The 19,034-nt window shown below is 39.3% G+C and overlaps 1 protein-coding gene across 1 annotated transcript; it reads left to right on the top strand.

Annotated features, from left to right (window-relative positions):
- Nucleotides 1-370: 370 nt before the first annotated feature.
- CRELD2 (cysteine rich with EGF like domains 2) lies at nucleotides 371-17,828 on the top strand. Its single transcript, XM_042018253.1, has 10 exons — nucleotides 371-603; nucleotides 1,618-1,700; nucleotides 2,592-2,702; nucleotides 4,916-5,007; nucleotides 6,037-6,213; nucleotides 7,425-7,523; nucleotides 9,128-9,205; nucleotides 9,980-10,075; nucleotides 10,905-11,045; nucleotides 12,548-17,828. Exons 1-10 carry the CDS (start codon nucleotides 433-435, stop codon nucleotides 12,604-12,606), a joined length of 1,107 nt encoding a protein of 368 aa, XP_041874187.1. The 5' UTR covers nucleotides 371-432; the 3' UTR covers nucleotides 12,607-17,828.
- The last annotated feature ends 1,206 nt before the right edge of the window (nucleotides 17,829-19,034 follow it).

Raw genomic sequence — 19,034 nt, 5'->3', positions numbered from 1 at the left:
GGCGGCTGCCAGGTACGGATGGCGGGCGGCTGCCAGGTACGGATGGCGGGCGGCTGCTAGGTACGGATGGCGGGCGGCTCTGAAGCCCCTGCGGAGCCCGTGCCTGCCCTTTCTCATGATGGCGGCGGCGCTCGAGCCCGGTGGGCGTCGCTCGCTCATGCAGCTCTGCCCCGCCCCCCGCCCAGCTCTCTGGGCACGCGGGGGCCTCCCATTGGTCCGGAGCGTGGCAGGCGCTGATTGGACCACGTCCCTTCGCTCCGCCGCCTCGACCAACGAGCACCCGGGGCCGGTGCGCGCGTGGGGCTGACGCGGAAATCTGAATGGAGCTCGCGGGCCGGCGGGGCCGGGGCGGGGCGAGGCGAGTGTGGCCGCCGCTGAGGGGGCTCGGCTGGGGCGGCCCCGCTCCGCATCCAGGGGTCCCGCGCCCTCGCCATGGGGCCCGGCCCCGTTCCTCGCCCGGGCCCCGCGCCGCGACCGGCCCGTGTGGCCTTGGCCGTGCTGCTCTGCGCTGCCCTGTTGCTGCCGCCGCCTGTCCGCGGCGCCGGTGAGCGGCGGCGCTTGGCGTGCTCCACCTGCCGGGGCATCGTGGACAGGTTCAACCAGGTGGGTGGCAGGGCCGCGGGATCGGTCCCGTAGGGGGCGGCCCCGTGGTGGGGCCGGGGTTCGGCGGGGCCGAGTAGCGGCGCAGGCGGCTCCGCGCCCGCGGCGCCGAGGGGCAGCGCCGGCCCCTGACCGGGCAGCGCCGGCGGGCGCGGCAGGAGTCAGGCCGGCTCTGCGCCCAGAGGCCGCACTGCGAGAGCGCCTCCGCCCGAGCCGCGTTTCTGGCGGCGCCCGGCCCAGTGACGGGGCAGCGGCGGGTCCTGCCCCGGCAGCGGTCGCAGTGCTGAGGCTGGTGGGTGGCAGAGCTCCTCCATCTCTGCCGTCAAAGGTGTTTTGGTGCTTTTTGTGCAAAAAGGCTGGCTCCGTTGGAGCGTGCCCGGCTCCATGGGAAGTGCTGGTGGAAAGCTTCGTCCCCAGACATTCACTGTTGCCACTTGCAGCAGCCGTAGATTCAGTGTCGGCAGCGAGGGGCTGCTGCGCCTGGTGGCAGGTGCTTAGTGCTCTCCATACGCATATCGGCTGTTGCAGGCTCGCTAGGTCGCTTGAACTGTCGCTTGAGGTGTCGTTTGGTGGCATTGGCTCTGACTGGGGACAGCTGTGCTGATCGCCTTGTTGTATGGTTGTGTGCTTAAGTTACAACGTGGTGCGGATTGGGCTGTTATCAGAACTGAGTGAAGTAGAGGTTCTGTTCAAATGATAATGAAAAACTTCCTGAGAACTTGAGGGAGAAGGGTGTAAAGTTTCATACGTGCATGGGGTTTTTTTGTAAACCAAGACTGTAACAAAGCCTTGCTTATGCCTTAGGAAAATTTAATCGTGTTATGCTGTAACCTGCACTTTCTCACTTTGTGTGTTGTCATTAGCAGTTGCTTTCACTCAGGAATTCGATCAGCGGCTTGAGGGCTCTAATGTAGTTTCTGCATGGCATTTTCCACAATTTTATATAAGCGTTTATTATTGCCCTTAATTTTTGTTAGAAACAAACCCTGTGTAATTTCTGGTACTTTTTATTTGTAGGGTTTAGCAGATACAGCTAAAAAAAACTTTGGTGGTGGAAACACAGCTTGGGAAGAGAAGACGCTGTCAAAGTATGAGTCCAGGTGAGCTGTCTCAAGTGCTTCTCATTCAGCTGTGTTTTGCATCCACTGTGTGTAACTTCACTGTACCGTTGTTTGTTTGGAACTTAAATACTGAACTTTGCAGTTACGGTTTCTCTTGTCCAAATCTTAAATTCTTAATTATTAAAATGTTATATTACATTGTAATCTAAAGATTATAATAAAGACTGAAATGCCTTATTAATGCCTTTATTCGTCTGGTTTCTGAAAACAACAGAAGTTAATTCTGTCATTAGTCATAGTAGGTTTTTTCTATTTAGCCATTAAAGTCTTAAAGTAATGATCTTAAGTAATAGTCAATACTTTATTGCTAGTCATAAAAGGTACAGAGTACTGAAATACTTGGTTTAGAATTGAAGCAGTATCTCCTCCCTAGAGTTGTCACTATTTCAGCACCAAAGAGAATGCAGATTACTGTAGCACTGGTATATATAATTGATCATGGAGCGAAGTAACCTGGTATCCTTCTCCTGCATTTCAAATGTTTGTCTTAGTTGGAGCACTGAGATATTACTGTGAGATTCACAGGCTTGTATCAAATAAAAATATATTAAATGTATTGTTGAACATAAGAGAAAAGTACAGCACTCCAATTTTCTGGGAAGCTAAAAATCTATCAAACCTACAATCTGCAAACATAGTAAATGCAAGCAAGTTACAAGGTTCTCGTGCTCATTATTCTGGTTTTGGATTTGGGTTTTTTTTGACTGAAGTAATGTTTATTAGTTCTTCATTCTGATACTTGGTGTGTTCTGAAACTAGTTCAGGGCACCCCATAAACTGATGAAATATTCTCACTGAAGTCTGGCTGCTCTGTCATGTCTTGTGTCGAACATTTAAATCAAATTTACAGTTTTCCTTCTCTGCCCGTAGTGAAATTCGTCTAGTAGAGATCATAGAGAATCTGTGCGACAGTAGCAACTTTGAATGTAACAACATGGTAGAAGAACATGAAGAACTTATAGAGAAATGGTGGTTCAAATTGTAAGTATCATTTTTTTGCTAGAGATCTTTGTGTGAATAAGTTATCTAAGAGGATGAACTAATAATGTTGAATCTTGTTCCTGAACAATAGCAGTATGGGTAATTCTTCATTATCCTTCAAGAGTTGCCATTGGGTACAGCTGGTTTCAGGCTGACTTTTAGTATCATGTGCTGCTGTACTGTGTTCATTTTGATTTTCAATTCCAGTAGTGTTGCACCAAAGCATCTACACTTGTGTCTTATACACTGTCTACTTAGTTACCAGTGGGGTGTTGAGGCAAACTAGCATTGGAAAATTGGGAAGTTTATTCCCTTATTTGTTTTCCTTTGTCACAAAAATGCAAGGGACTCTTTGGTTCTTGTGAGTTTTTTGTATACTTGCTTTTTTTTCCTGAAACTACATTTTGTCCTGCTGTCAATCAAAAGAATAGTTGATGCTAATCAGTGTAGAAATTGGATCTCATGAGGATGGTAGAGTAGCAGCTGATTTTCCTACCTGCCTTTTGAGCTGGACTGTGATTTCTGTTATAGCTAAGTGTTTCATGTACTAGTCTTAAATGTAATTAGTGCAAGGATGGCAGTATAGCATTTAGCTTTCTTAATATTTGGATGTTTTAGTTCCAAATAATGTTTCTTCTAAGTATTTTCCACTAATTTAGACTGTCAGCACTCCTAATTAACTAGAATTCAGTAGGGTGAACTGCCATTATAATGTTTCATAACTGGATAAGGTTTTTTTGATAATCCACTTTCTTCTAAATGACTGCTTTATCCTTTTACCTAAGTATACAGGATTGTATATATGTTAACACCTCATGAAAGGAATAGAATAGAATAGCAGAGCAGAGAACAGAATATTTCAGCTGGAAGGAACAATGATCACTTAGTCCAACTGCCTGACCTCTTCAGGGCTGATCAAAAGTTAAAGCATGTTGTCAAGGACATTATCCAAACACCTCTAAAACACTGACAGGCTTGGGGCCTACACTACCTCTCTAGGAAACCTGTCCCAGTGTTTGATCGCCCTCTTGGTAAAGAAATGTTTCCTAATGTCCAGTCTAAACCTCTCCTGGTACAGCTGTGAACCCTTCCCCTGTGTCCTGTCATTAAATACAACCGAGATCGGCACCTTCTTCTCCACTTTCCATCCTCAGGAAGCTGCAGAGAGCCATGAGGCCACCCCTTCCACCTCCTTCTAGACAAGCACAGAGTCCTTAGGTGCTCCTCGTAGGACATGCCTTCCAGAAAGGTAAACTATGCAACCCAGCGACTTTAATTTGGCTAAAATTTGCAGAACTGGTCTTAAACTAGAAAATTTGACAAAGTAGACTTCCAAAAATAATAAAAAAAAATTATAAAATACATTGGGGTTTGGAAAGTTTTTGTATAGACATTTTGAATGTGATTTATTGTTCACCTTCCTTTCTTTAACCTGCAATATCCAAATGTCATTCTGTTTCAGTGGTAGTTTCCAAAGACAGTTTTTGTCCATTAATACCTTAGGTATTTTTTACAAGTTGTTACATAAAGGGTGGTCGATCACTGGAACAGGTTCCCTACAGCACCAAGCTTGTCAGACTTCAGGAATCATCTAGAGGACACTCTTGCTCATGTGGTTTAGTGTAGGAAGTCCTGCGAGGAGCTGGGAGTTGGACTCAATTAATTTGGGGTATTTTCTGGTGGTCAAGTAACATATAAATGACTTCTTAATTTAAAAAAATTCTTCTAAAATAATACTCGATCAGTGCTAAAAAAGAGGAGGAAGTTTAACCCTGTCATCAAGTTGCCAATAATTTGAGCAAATGCCTATCTTCTGTATACTTGAGAAAAAGACACAGCAATTATCTACAAGAAAAAGACATAAATAAGACTGTTTAAACTATATATAAACCTTCCCTAAAAGTAAGGCCTTTTAAAAAAGGAGTGTGTGTGTGTGAAGATGAATTGATTTTATTTGTTGCTCTTACTTCACTTTTTTCTTTAATATAATCTATAAAATTTGAGTAGAGCTTGCTAATAGTGTTGTATTTTAAAAAGTACATTTTCAAGTTGGAGGACTTCTAGAAAATGGTTCCTGAAATCTTCAGAAGAAACAGGTTTCTAATCTGTCATGTGCAATAGATTTCTCTTCTGTATTGTGCTGGCTCAATTGTGTGATGCTTTTAAAGAATCTCTGTTCTTTTTGTTTGTAAATGAATGTCTTTCATATACAGAAAGAAGAAGTATCCTGATTTGTTTAAGTGGTTTTGCATTGAAACAGTAGAAGTTTGCTGCCCTGCTGGAACATATGGACCCGATTGCCTTGGTAATTTTTCTTCTGAAAACTTCTGAAAAATTCAGTAGCAGATAGGTTTTTTTACCTGTTTGTTTCAGTCTTTCCTGTCATGGACCAATACATGATGTATGATACTTTGCATGAGACACTGGCTGCTGTGTAGTATGTACCTGTCTGTTGCCTCATAATTAAGTGGCTTGTGAATATCCTGCCTGAATAAAAGTCTTCTGAGCATGTAGTAATGTACAGAGCTGTCAAGGGTACTGAGATGTGCAGAAACCATCGATCTGATGCTCATATCCACACCTGATCCATCTTTAAAGGCTTTCTGTGACATGAAGGCTGTTGTTTAGGTGGCCTTGCAGAATCTGTGTAGACAAGAATCCTTGACCAGTTTCAAGAGTAAAACAGCCAAAATGCTGCTGGGGGATTAAATGAAGAAACTTGCAACTGAGGATCAGTTAAAAAGGCAGTGAGAGAAATTAGGTAAAAGTAGGTGGTAGATGAAAGTAAGGTCTTTGCAAAAGTGGTGAGAGATATTTTGGCCTCTGAAGCAGGTATAATTTATAAATCTCTAAAACTTTGCACCTTGTTAAGACATCTATTTTGGCCGCTTAATATATTGGTAAAAATTAAATCGTCGTTCCCTATATGGATCTAAGTGATATCTGGTAGATTTTTACAACTGTGATATGAGCCTTCTCAGAGACCCAGAAAAAATAAAGATACCAATTTTATCCAGGAAGCTAGGAAAATAAATAAAATTTTGAGCCATGGTCTTTACCCAAGATTAAATTGATAAATGAACTTTCCTGGAGATGGTTTTGAGTTTCTCTTGTACTTGAATATATTATTGAGCATTGCCTTATTGCAAACTTTTTGGTTACTCACAAGGGTAAAAAAGACTTTGTAAATTATATCCCGGTTGAGTGTGACTTTTTTTTACTTAGTTTTTATTTTATTTTTTGTGAAGAGGGAGGGACTTCGGGTGCTTGTGTCTGAGAGTAGAAAGTTATTTCCTTAAACATCCTATTTAAAAATATTTTTGATCCTTTTTAGCTTGTCATGGTGGGTCAGAAAGACCTTGCCATGGAAATGGCCACTGCGATGGTGATGGTACCCGAGGTGGAGATGGCTCCTGTAGCTGTAAGAAGGAGTACACGGGAGAATTTTGTTTGGACTGTTCCAGTGGTTACTTCAGTTCCTTGAGAAATGAGACGCATTCCGTTTGTACAGGTAACAAAGTCTTAACACGTGCCTACATCTTTGTGTAACTTCTTTAGTTTTTGTAAGCAAAACTAGAAGCAGTTTAAACTAACAAATGCAGGAAGAAAACATAATTTGGTCACTCAGCTTTAAGCGTAAAAGACATGTCAGTTAGTTTGGCGGAATTCTAAGGTTTTGCTAAGTCATTCTTCCAGATTGCCCTTGATTTTTAATTTTTTTTTCTGCTTTAAGAAGCAGAATTCATAAAAATCTTTGCCTCTCTGCTTCCAAAGTACTGTTAAAATCTTGAGCTGAAATTACTGCATACTGAACTACTTTAAAAGCTAGGTTTTCCTCATGTCTCAGATAAGCTTAAATGGAATAAATAGGCATGGAAACAGTTGATCTGTACTGCAAACTACTTAGATTCCAGTTAGGTATGCCTGAGTTTAATTTTGAAACAAAGTCAGGGTCATAGAAATAAAATTTTGCATTGGTCAGATTTTCAATTGTTCTTAGGCCCTTGATGAGATTCTGCAACTGCTACATCCTGACCCTGAGATCTAATAAGATTGTTTTTAAATAGTCTATATTGGTTTTTTTTTTTAATCTGGTTGTGTAGAAATTCTTCTGTATGATTCATTTTACATTACAATATATAGCATACGTATGTTACATATGGTGCGTTATATATGCGTTTTATATATATATGTATAAAATATGGATCTACAACTGGATTTATAGTATATTTTCTTCTGAAGTTCTTCAGAGTAATATCAGTTCACACACTGATCTCATAGCTAGTTGCAAATGAAGTAGTGTGAGGATTCATTAGGTAGAGAAGTGCAGAGTTTGATGTTTAAACTCATGTCCCAGCTCTGAGGGGCTGATCTAAATTTGCCTTCCTGATCTCCTCTTTTCAAATATTTTAGAAATTGGACCTGCCACTTCTAGTCACTAGAATTTCATGGCAGTGTTCTCAGTGGTGCAAATAACTGTAATTGCTAGGTTTGGTTTCCAGGGGTATTTTGGGATTTTGCAGTTGTTTTGGACAGATAGCTCCATGTTTCTAAATTAAATCTTGACCTTATGGAGGTGCCATCTTGTGAATGGGAGTTTCAAGCTGCTAAAAGATGATGGCTTCCAGTGAATCCTAAATAAGGTTTTCTTTGAGAGTTTGTGTGCCCAAACTTGTCTTGGGATCTCTCAACAAAACTCAGCTTGTAGTTTTCTCCTCTCAGCCTGCCATGCTGCCTGTAAGACTTGTACTGGTTCAAGTAACAAGGACTGCCAAGACTGTAAAGAAGGCTGGGTTAAAAATGAAGGTGGAGCTTGTGTGGGTGAGTAATGCTTGGCAGACTTCAAACAGGTTTTATAGTAACAATGGCTAGTAAGATTAGATGACATCACTTCCAAGTTTTATTGTATTTTATGGAAACGATCTGTCACTTTAGATTTCTACAGTTTCATTAGTCTCTGTCTTCCTAACTTGTTTCATGTTGCAGGAAAGCAGTATTTTCTCCCCACTGATTGCCTGGTGATGATAGTTATCATACTGTTCACTGTATGTTTTTTTAGTTTAGTGGAATACATATAGCAGCAAGCAGGGTGTTTCTTTTGAGACATGAGTTTTCTTGGTGTTTATTTGAATGATAAACAATGTCCTGCTCTTGATTTAAGCTATTTTGTCAACTACTAGAAGATTCCTGTAAACTTAACTACATATTTTGTACTAATTGCACAATTGTCTTCACATAACTTTGTCATAAATGCTCGGCCCTAAGAGAGTTCAAACACTTCGCTATAAGCCATGCATGCTAATTTTTCTTGTTGTTGGACAGAAATACTGGGAGACATCAAGCTCAGTCATTCCATTAATCTCTTACCTGTTTCTATCTTATAATTTAACTTGGTTTATGAGGAGATAAGTGTGAAACACTTCAGGAAAAATGTGAACACTGAAAATACTCCCAGTGCAGGAAGGCACTAGGGGAGACTAACACATTCTGTTTAACTGGTTGAATTTGACCCCTTAAAGACCTCTAACATAAGGCCTGGAAACAGTGTCTTAGAACTGCTTCCTTTTCAAAGTGCCAGTGAGAACTGGGCTTGAATTACAGCTCTTGCAATACCTGCTTAGGCAACTATTGAGCAATCCAAGGGCATTTTTAAGATGCTTTGATACTGTCTTCTGTACAGCTGGGGTTTTCCAAATAATTATTGTCACTAATGAACTATAAATCAATTGAGTAATCAGTAGGAATGATGGGTGCAGCAACAGGATGAGAGTGACAGCAGTGACAGGAGGAAAGGGACAGCAATAATAGCCTTTCTTTGTCCGATTAATGAAATACTCTTGCAGCCTTTCCTCAAAATCATAAGGTTTGCATGTTTTAACTGTGCAGTGGAATTGGTTTTCAGCTTGCCTGATCCTAATCATAACCTGGTTTGCTCCAATTTGCTTTGTGTAGAATACTAAGTGGTGTATGTATGTGCATTTATGTAAGTTTTTTAGTCATATAAAAAGTTCTGTAACTTGGTAACATAGGAGTAGAGGAGAAAATAGTGTTCCAGAACAGTAGGCTGTCTGCTTGTTTGTTATGATACTTGCATAAATGCGTGACTTGAAAATGACAAGGATTGCAGGTATCCTGGAAGTTTATTTAATTTGAGCTCTTGAATTTCTGGTACATCTTTTATTGCCATCACAAAACATCTAAGGATCAGTTTTGATTTTCTAATGCAGGTTTAAGCTGAACAAAACAGTGTATGTTACCACGCTAGTTCTAACTAGCTAGTATCTAACATGTTGCATACCTGACCCCAAACTCATTGGAACAATTATTCTCAATGCAGTCAGTTTAAGTTTATAGCATTCAAATATTAATCTGGATGTTAAATCATGACTACTATTTTAGGTAACTTGTCACTTTTTATCTTTCAGATTTAGATGAATGTGCTGCTTCTCCTTGCAAAGAGCACCAGTATTGTTTGAATACAGATGGATCTTTCTCATGCAAAGGTTTCTTTTCAATCCACTGTTGTATTTTACTATCTAGAATCCTAATCTAATGCTAGAGGTAATGCTAGAAAATGCATGATAGGTATTTGGTACAGTGTGGTCTGATCCTCAGTGGGCACGGGGGGATGAAACTTCAGACCTATTGTATGAGTAAAACAAGAAATTTCTGGTTATTTCTACTCTGTTTTTGTGGGACCCCCTACCTCAAGTACTGCATCTAGCTCTGAGGCCTCCAACATAAGGAAGGCATGGCCCTGCCTGAGTGGGTCAACTGTGAAGATCTTGATCAAGAAGATCACCTTCCCTGTGAGGACAGGCTGAAAGAGCTGGGATTGTCCATTCTGGAGAAGAGAAGGCTCCACTGCCTTTCAGTACCTAAAGAGGCCTACAACAAAGGTGGAGAGGGACTTTTTTACAAGGGCATGTAATGGACAAGACAAGGAGGAATGGCTTCAAGCTGAAAAAGAATAGGTTTAGATTAGATATTAGGAGAAAATCTTTACTGTGAGGGTGTTGAGGCACTGGACCTGAGAAGTTATGAATGCCCTGTCCCTGGACGTGTTCAAAGACCGGTTGGATGGAGCTCTGAGCTACCTGGTCTAGTGAAAGGTATCCAACCCATGGTGGAGGGGTTGGAACTAGATGATCTTTAAGTTTAACTTCCAGCCCAAGCCATTCCATGATTCCTTGTGTGGGTAAGCCATCTGACTTTAAGGGTAGTATTTTAAACCCCAGATATACAATTTTTTAATGCATAAAATATTTTATCTTTAGCATGTGATGCCAGCTGTGTAGGTTGCACAGGAGAAGGTTTTGAAAAATGCAAGACCTGTGCATCTGGATATGTGAAGGAAGATGAGAAGTGTACAGGTTGGTAGACTTGTACCTGGTAGAACACTGGTTTGCTCACTCTTGCTTAGCCATGCTGAGGAGCTCATAAGTACGTTGACATTTGTGTGCTTCAGCTTTCATGCCTGTCAAAATGAACCCAGCCGTTCTGGTATTAGCTGCAAAGACATTCTTAATAACTTCCTTTATATTACTGAGCTAATATCCTTGGCAAGGCTTAAAGTGAATCACTGGTATGAGGGAACAAGGTATTTTTTAGTAGGTTCAGGAAACAGGTACATGAGTTTCGTCACTTACCTACCACTTCAGATCTGTGTTTCTATTCATTTTGTAACAGAAAGACAGGAATTCTGTTAATCCATCAATGTCCAAGTTCAAATGGTATTCATTCTTAGTGAATTATAATGTGAAATTAGACTTCCTCTGTGGGAAGGAGCAGGACATATGCGTAATCTGAAGTAGCTATTCACTGTACTGATGTAGTATTTACAAGCTCTGCTCCCTTTAGCTATACTTTGATGGTATAAATAGAAAATGACTGTGGGGGAAATGTTCAGTAGGTTAAGATGAATTGCCTGATTGTGACAAACATAATTGCTTAATACATTTCTCTGTACAGGGACCTGCAAAACATTAAAAACAACAGTCCTGGGTGTTATCTGAATAACTTTGAAACGTCCAAATCATGAAGAATTAGATTATTTTAACAGAAGTGAAGTCTGTTGCAGCAGCATTCTGCTCTTCAGTGTTTTTCATATTTGAATAGAATTTTGTTTATATGACTGAGCGCAAATAAGGTTTATAACAAAATAACAGCAGTGGACTCTTTCTTTCCCTGTGCTATCTCTAGATATAGACGAATGTAACCTTCCTGAGAAGGTCTGCACGAAAGAGAATCAAGACTGTGTTAATACGTCAGGTAGTTACAAGTGTGTATGTTCAGAAGGGTTTGAAGATAAGGATGGAACATGTGTTCAAACTGTAAAACCAGGCAAGTAGCTTTTCAGGGACAATTTTTTAAAAGATATGCTGTATCAACAACTTAGAGTTTTATTTCAGTCTAAGGGGCTAGTTGCTTGTAAACCCCTCTGTATAATTTGTCATCTTCATACAGCTGTGGTCTGTATCAATAGTTCATAGTGTAGGCCACACTGTCATGTTGTTTTGCTTAAAGATAGTTTATGTTTTTAAAGATTCTGTTCTTGTGTTGCTACATTTTTGCTTAACTCAAGATTGTGTTTTTAAGTCACTTAAGGGTTTGGCTTTTTTGCATAAAATGAGCTAGCAAATTTCTGCTGTCATAAAAGGAGTTCATCCTCCCCACTTCTTTCCTTTATCATTAATTGTAGTGACTTAAGGGTTTACCTGATTGCATGCAATCTTCAACTCATTGAAATCTCAGAAAATTATGAATTCTTTTTGCTGGATGACAAAGCTGAATTTGTTTATTTTGTGATCACGTATGTGCCAGTGCTGGTGTTAAGGTGAAGACATCCATCTGTCAGTCATAGGGAACTGTTTAGCTTCACTTAAACTATACCTTCAGTCAAAAAATGCAACTGTCATTTTTTTCTAGGATATATTGACCTATACAGACAGAACTACATTCATTAAAGATTCCATTACTCCATCCAGGCTTCTTTTACAATTCCAGAGAGAAAAATGGGATTATTTTGCAATAACAGCTGTAGGACAACAGATGAGAGACACTTAATTTCATACCTTTATTTTCTTTCTACTTCTTAGCTTGTTTGGATTTTTTGTCCCCCCACTTCCATCCCCAAGACTGATTTTTCATCTTGTACTAATAAGTTGTAAAGATGCATGTTGTTTTGCTGCTCAAGACCACTCAGTTCATACCTTATACTCTCGGTGCTCACTGTTATTACTCCTTTAGAATTAGTTAGGTACTTCTCTGATGTGCAGGGTATCAGGTTACTATGATTTTTAATGTGGTCTGACATTTTGAGACTAAAAGTAAAATGAAAGGTTGTCAAATTGGCTTAGGTTTTTTGGTTTATATACTGCTTTTCCCAATAGAATAAAATTGCTCTGCTTTTTTCAAGGTTGTTGTAACATCTGAACTGAGCAGTTTGTACTATAGAAAACAATTCTAAGTAAGACTTGCCCTATTTTTTCAAATATTGGAACTACTACTGATAGATTGTGTGAAAAGAAGGAAATTCACTGTGAATAGCTGAAAACAAAAGCCTAGGATAGAATACCTGTGCTGATTTTTTTTTTTCCTTCCACTAACAGTGTAATACCAGTTTATTTGAAAAATTTTGTTTCCATATAGTAAAAAAAATAAATACAAGCTTAGGTTAGGAGAATGGTGCAAGTAGATGTTATATAGAGCTTAATTGCTTCTCTGGTCTTGATAAATATGTTGATTTGGGTTTCTCTTTAAAAAATCCTAATTTCAAAAATCATAATTATATATGTATAATTCATAGTAGATTTGTATTCTAATTGTGATGTTTAACTTCACAGGAGAGGAAGTAGAGAATGAAACAACTGAGCCTTCACATACTGAACATGTTGACTTATGATCTGCGTTCAGAACCAAAAGACATTCCTATCTCAAGTTTTAAATTATTGGACTAAGCCTCTGCTAGCTGACATACTGTGGAAGTCGTATGAAATATGCAGGTTGCCATTAAGACTTTTTTTTTTTTTAAATGGTGACAACCTGCTGTTTAAGCTGCATTTCTTTATTCTTAAATTCCACTTTTTATATAATTCTTCAAGAACAACACTCTAGATGGGTTAGTATAAAGTTTGAGTGAACGTAACATTGTACCCAGCAGCTGTAAACAACTTGCAGGCTTCTCATTGTAGTGCCTACTGAAAACTATTATCTTCTGGAAGAATTTAGTTGCACTTCATAATTCAAGGAAAATTTAGACTGAAGTCTGTTGTTTCTAATCATGAGAAATATTTCTGTAACTGAAATACAGCTTTTGGAAATGGTCAAAGGGAATCTCCTGGGGGGTGGAAGGGCTGTTCCCTTAAACAAAATAGAATGCCTAATATTGCATTCAATAAAAGTTTATTTTGTTGGAATGTGCCTTAAAATTTTTAAGATGTTAATACCTTGATGTGTTGTCATACCTATTTTTCTTTTAAGTCAATGAAAAAGAAATACAAAACCACAAAAGCAACCCAAACAACCCTCAAAAAATCCAAAACCCTAGAACCTTGTAAACTGTATTTCAGTTCAGCACTGAATTCTGGCACTCAGTTGTGTTGGAATACATATGAAAAAAAACCCAACAATATCCCCTCTCTCACACACACTTCCCTCTAAGGGAAGAATTATGTCAAACTTAACTTTTCAAAGGCAGGTTGACAGGTCTTACTGACAGGTACTTGCATTAAATATGTAAACTAGTTTATAAAGTGATGAAAAGTAGGTTTGGCTAACACATGCCTGCAGTGGCTCATAGTTATTATGTGAATACTCTCTAGAATTGATGAATACAGGACTTTCACTACAGCCTACTGCTGTGTGCAATAGCCTTCTGTCTACTGCAGAGCAAGCATACTACAGTCAATTTTTCATCTTGTCTCTCATGCCATTTCAGAGGGAAAGCTTATAAGCACAGCATAGACACCGCTTCCTATGTATTGTCTGTAAGCTTAAAGGCGAGTATAAGAGCTAAAATGGATATATCCTGTAGGACTGTCACAGCTGTAAATAAAGCAGGGACTGTCCAGCTACAGTCTCTGGTGGAAGTCAGTAAAGCTTAGAATACATTGTGGTGGTGGATACAGGGAGTATAACGAGGGGTTGTAGAATACAGCTAAGAAGAATACAGTTTAGGCTTGACTATGAGAACTTATAAACAGTACCCTGAGGTAAGGGGACATAAAAAGGCTATGAACCATAAAAATCAGACATCTTCTGTATGCTTCTGAAGACTTTTGTTCAAACTAAGTCACAGCTCAGTTTGTGAACAGTGCATGTAAGGTTTGTATGTGCAATGGAAACCTAGGTGGATATTGTACAAAACCTGATTCTGTTGGATTCTTATATTAAAAACTGCCTAAGGTGATCTTGTGCATGATAGTTTAAATCCTAGTGGTATTAAGGTATCTGTAACAGTTTTATTTAAGTCAGTTTTCTTTAGCTGATATATCTAGATATTTTTTAACTTGGCAGTTGGAGAATGAAATCTTCAGTGCTTTCTCAGCTGTAATTGTTAGAGATGGGCCTATGTGCCACAAAATCTTGCAAGTTGGAGGGTAGGCATTGTATTTAATGAGTACTAAATTAAAAGGAGGAAAAAGTAGACAGTTTGGGAAGCACATGGAATACAACCCAAGGATCTTTAGGGTTTTTTAGCATAGGTGTAGCCGGTTACAGTAGTATTAGCCCCCAAGGATCCTGCAGGAGTGTCACTTGTCTTTGTTACTCGCTCGCTCACATTTAACTCCCAGGTGTTGCAGGTTGTGGTAAGAACGCTCGTTAATCATAACAGGAAATGTTGGTTCTGTTTAGAAACTACCATCAACTCATACTCAAGGGAATTGTCTGTCCAGTACAAACCCTTTTATTAATGTTCCAAGCCTGAAATAATGCTTCCCTGTGAAGAACTTGCTACTCTAAACTCCTTTCAGCTTACTTGGGAGTCTGGGGGATACCTAATGACGTTCTTAACTACATGGTGGAAGCATTTGCTTCCTACCTGCGAAAGCTTTGGACAGAAAGCCTTAACTGAATTGCTCAGCTCTGAGATGAACTGGTAAAAACCAAGAACTTCAAGAATTTGTTTTTCTGTGGTGATAGAGAGGAGAAACTCTTCCTAGCCTGACCTGCAGAAGTAATGAGAGTAGTCTGGTACAACCAGACTTTTTTTCAGTTCTGGAGAAAAAATGTTTCAGCTTTCCATTATCAGAGTACAAACATCAGTGTATTGTTCCCTACAAAACATACAGATGGGGTACTTGGGTATTAGGAGTCACTAATACTCTTATTTTCCTCAGTTCTCCCATTCTCCTGACCACCAGTCATAAGCATCTGATGCTCTGCATTAAATTACTGTGGGGTCCAGAAAGGTGAATTCAAATATTTAGAGCTTTCATTGAAGGAATATTGGCTGCTGCTTTATGCCCTCTTGATGCTGAGTTTTTAAAGTTAGTTCCCTTGTTTTATTCTGTATTCTCCTTTTACTACTTCAGACTGTAATTAATGCTCCATTTTAGAAGTTGAAACTAAAAATTGTTTTGACTGAACTTAATCTTTTTTGCCCCTCTGCCTTGAATACAGTGGGGATTGGACTCTGAGTTGTCTTGGGTTTTGCCTTATATAATCAGAATGGAGGGGTGGAAGAGCAGGATTTAAACTGGTTAGCAGAACTGGCAATGAAGGTCAAGTGCTTTTTGTTAACCAAGCCACTCCAGGCTATAAATGCTTTCTACTGTATATGTTAATAGTTTAGTGCTAAAGGAAAATGAGCTGTTTCCATTAAATTTTTCATTGCATTGTAAGGACATCTGGTTATGTGGTACAATACTTTGTACTTAGGGTTGTCTGGAATTACAGGTCTCATGTCCAACTATACAAATGTGTTGGTAAATACTCCAGAAGTGATCTGAAATATCCAACAAACAAGATTTGTGCCTTAGTGAAATGTTGGTTAGGTACTTCTGTCATAAGTAACAAGGTGAACTTCTAGACCCATACCTATGATTTATTGTGTAAACTTCATACTGTGGTATCAAATTGAAAGTGGCATCCCTTTTCCTAGACTGTTTTGCTACTACTTTGTGGTTTCTTGACCTAAGTGTTTTTTGCAATGGGAAATAGTACTGAATAGTGTATCTAGGCACTTAAAAGGACAAGATTCTCTTGTATGTGATAGCTGGACTCGACAGAAGGTCCAGAAGCACTTTCCAGGAGCAAGCAAATGTAGAGACCTGCATGTTTCATTTAAGGCTCTAAACAAGACCAGGAAAGCAGTATCAAGTATGCAGCATCTATACCACAATCCTCCTGCAGTGGCTAAACTTAGAAATCAAAGTATGTGCTGAATTGTTTTCTGCTGAACATTGGTACATAATACTGAATTTTTTCTTTGATGTGCATTCCCAACATGTCTGTAATAGACACTGAGCTCTCTTCAAAGTGTAACACCATCCATTCCTAAATAGGGTAAATGAAGTCTCTCTTGCACTTCTGCAGAATACCTTGATGACCTAGGTAATTTAGGAAGTCAGCGATCACCTGAAAGGGTTCAAATCACAATCTTCTTTCTCAGGAAAGGTGCCAAAGTCCATAAGTTATAGACAAGATCAGGACACGGGTGACTGTAAAATATCTGGGATATACTGTACAAACACACAACTTTTTCCTTTTATGGATGGTGAGGACTGATCATACATCATCCTAATATGTATGGGAGAAGTACTTTTCAGTCAGGCAGTTGACAGTTCAAAAGTCAAATATCTGTAAGTTGAAAAAACACCCGAGAATTGTGAAAATCACCAAATCACATTTTTAGCATAAAGCTCTCGATGTATGCGACACTATGTGCATAGGTTGAGACAATTCTCCCTGAACAACAGGGTGCACCCTGCCCTTCAGGTTTCTTTCAGACCATTCTTAATACCACACAAAGTGAGGCACACAAATAATTCAAGTTTGCCTTAACAAGTGACTAACTGAAAAAAATGTGTTGAGAGAAAAATAAACAACGAAAGAAAACCCCCAGCAACAAAATAAAAGCTTTAAAGACCCAAAGAGGTCCTGGATCATGTGTAGCACGAATATAAATGACAGTTGTCCATAATGGTCCTAGCTGACCTCCTGATACCCCTGCCTTCCCTCTGTCTCAGACTGCTATGGATTGTTTCCTAAAACTATATTTTATCTGTTCTGAAAGGAATCTTCTGAGGTTATTCAAAGCAACTGCCTGTGCTTTTTTTTTTTAATTCCTTTGATCAAAATGGAATTTTTCTCATCCCTTTCAGCAACTTCACACCTTGTCTAATTTCATGGTTTTATTTGCTGCTGCTATGCCTACAGCAGCCCTTAATACTCTTCAAATTGCTTGCTGGTTCTTCTCCAAGAGGGCTTTGGCTTTCTTGATTCCATTCCTTTGTGCTAAGACAGTGGCTCTGTATTCCTTCCAGGTCACTTGCCACTGTTTCCACCTTGTGTGTTTCTTTTTTTGACTTTAGTCAGGAGCTTGTTGTTCGTTCTTGTCAGCTTCCTGCCATCTTTGCTTGATTTCCCACACATCAGGGTTGGAGAAGGCGATCACTGAAAATCAGCCAACTGCCTTGGACCCTTTTGTCTAGGACTGTCTGCCTTAGCTTTGCTCCCATGCTGATCCCTGAACTGCCCAGGTCTACTCTTGTGACATAAAGGGTTATGATCCTGCTACTGCTTTGAAGGCAAAATAGTATTTGGTTACACTTCTTGATCTGCTGCTGAGGTAAAAATATTGTCTCTCTACTTAATGGTGCTTTTTTGTTGAATCCAACCCTTCTTACTCGGCTTTGGTCAGTGGGGCAACTTTAGGCTCTTAGGGACTAAGGGTCGTCTTTTTGATCTGCTTTTGTTAGAGATGTGCCCTAATCCTCACATGTCCCCCCCAGGTTGCATCACAGCATTTGATATGTAGGATTCACATCTAGCACTGCATCCACTAGTGCAGAAACTACATGAGCAGTAGCTAGAAAGTTGTGCAGCTAGAAGAACGTGTTTCTGTTGCTGAATTCTGTGTTAACAGCACACAGTAAATCCAAGAGGGAAGAAAAAAAAAAACCAGTTGGATCTTTAAACATATATTGGGGCTGCTATGTCAGTATTCTTAAGCATATTTGAGAAATTATGGATACTTTGGTGGTGGTGCTTCATGTTTTGCAAATTGTCATGTCCATAATTTTGGTTGATTATGTATACAGTAAATTCATAAATCTTTCTGTATTTTTGAGGGGGTTTTGGTAGATACTGTACTTGGACTAAGCAAATTTATCTTCCTTGAGGAAAAAAGCAAAAGCTCCTTAAATAAGGTCGGTTCTGGTTCACAGTGATTTTTTTCAGTGGCTTCTAGGAATTTGGTCCAGATCCTGTTATTCTTGCCCATTCTGTGTACCTGTAAGAAGTTCTTTCTAATTAAAAACGAAACAAACGTTGATTTTCTTTAGTATTTCTTAGTTAAAAAAAAATCTGGGTTTTTTTGTTTTTTAATGAAGTGGAGGAAGAAGGAATACACACTTTAAGAAATAAGGTGTCCTTCTTATTCAGGTTTTTTATTTTGTTTTTGTTTTTTCTTCGTAGATAAAAATAGCTGCCCAAAAAAGGGATATGTGAATAAATTAGTATTCTAACAAGCAAGACCTAGTGGGTCATCTTATTCTTCCCTGCCAATGTGGAATTATTCTCTCTGTGCCATTTGGATATGCACTATCTAATTACAAAATTGCTGAGGTAATGTATTTTCCATCATTCCACATTATTTTATCTATCAGAATATATTATCATTTGATAGTAATTCTTTTTAATAACTAGGACAATAAACAAGAACTCTCTTACGTGCAGCTCATTACGCTTCATTTCTTTGAGGTCATGCACAAAAGATAGTCCTGTATAAGATCTTTGCTTTGCAAAAGGTGGAAGAGGAACATGTTCAGGGAACTGAGACTCATCTTTGACCTTTAGCATAAAAAATGCTAGAAAAAGCAGCTTTTTAGTTGGCTTCCAAATTTTTTGGTTTCTGGAATAAGCAGTGTCACATTTTCAAGCACTGAAGCGAAGAAGACCAGAAAATACCATTTAGAAAAGCATAACAACAGCTGACATTTTTGTACGAAATATAGTTACCTGAAGAAAATGACTAACCATAGCTCTTGGCAGCAGTGAAACACAGTTTCACTACTAAGATAAATCAACTTGCTCTTGGGAAATTCAGAATTTTTTCTGTGTGAGTGTATCCCCTCAGTGATTTTATAACTTTCTAAGAAAGTTGTT

The sequence above is a fragment of the Corvus kubaryi genome, unplaced genomic scaffold, assembly GCF_017639235.1.
Source record: "Corvus kubaryi isolate FWS band 111438036 unplaced genomic scaffold, C.kubaryi_AGA036_p1.0 137, whole genome shotgun sequence".
Taxonomy (NCBI): domain Eukaryota; kingdom Metazoa; phylum Chordata; class Aves; order Passeriformes; family Corvidae; genus Corvus; species Corvus kubaryi.
This window is presented reverse-complemented; position numbering and strand designations above follow the sequence as displayed.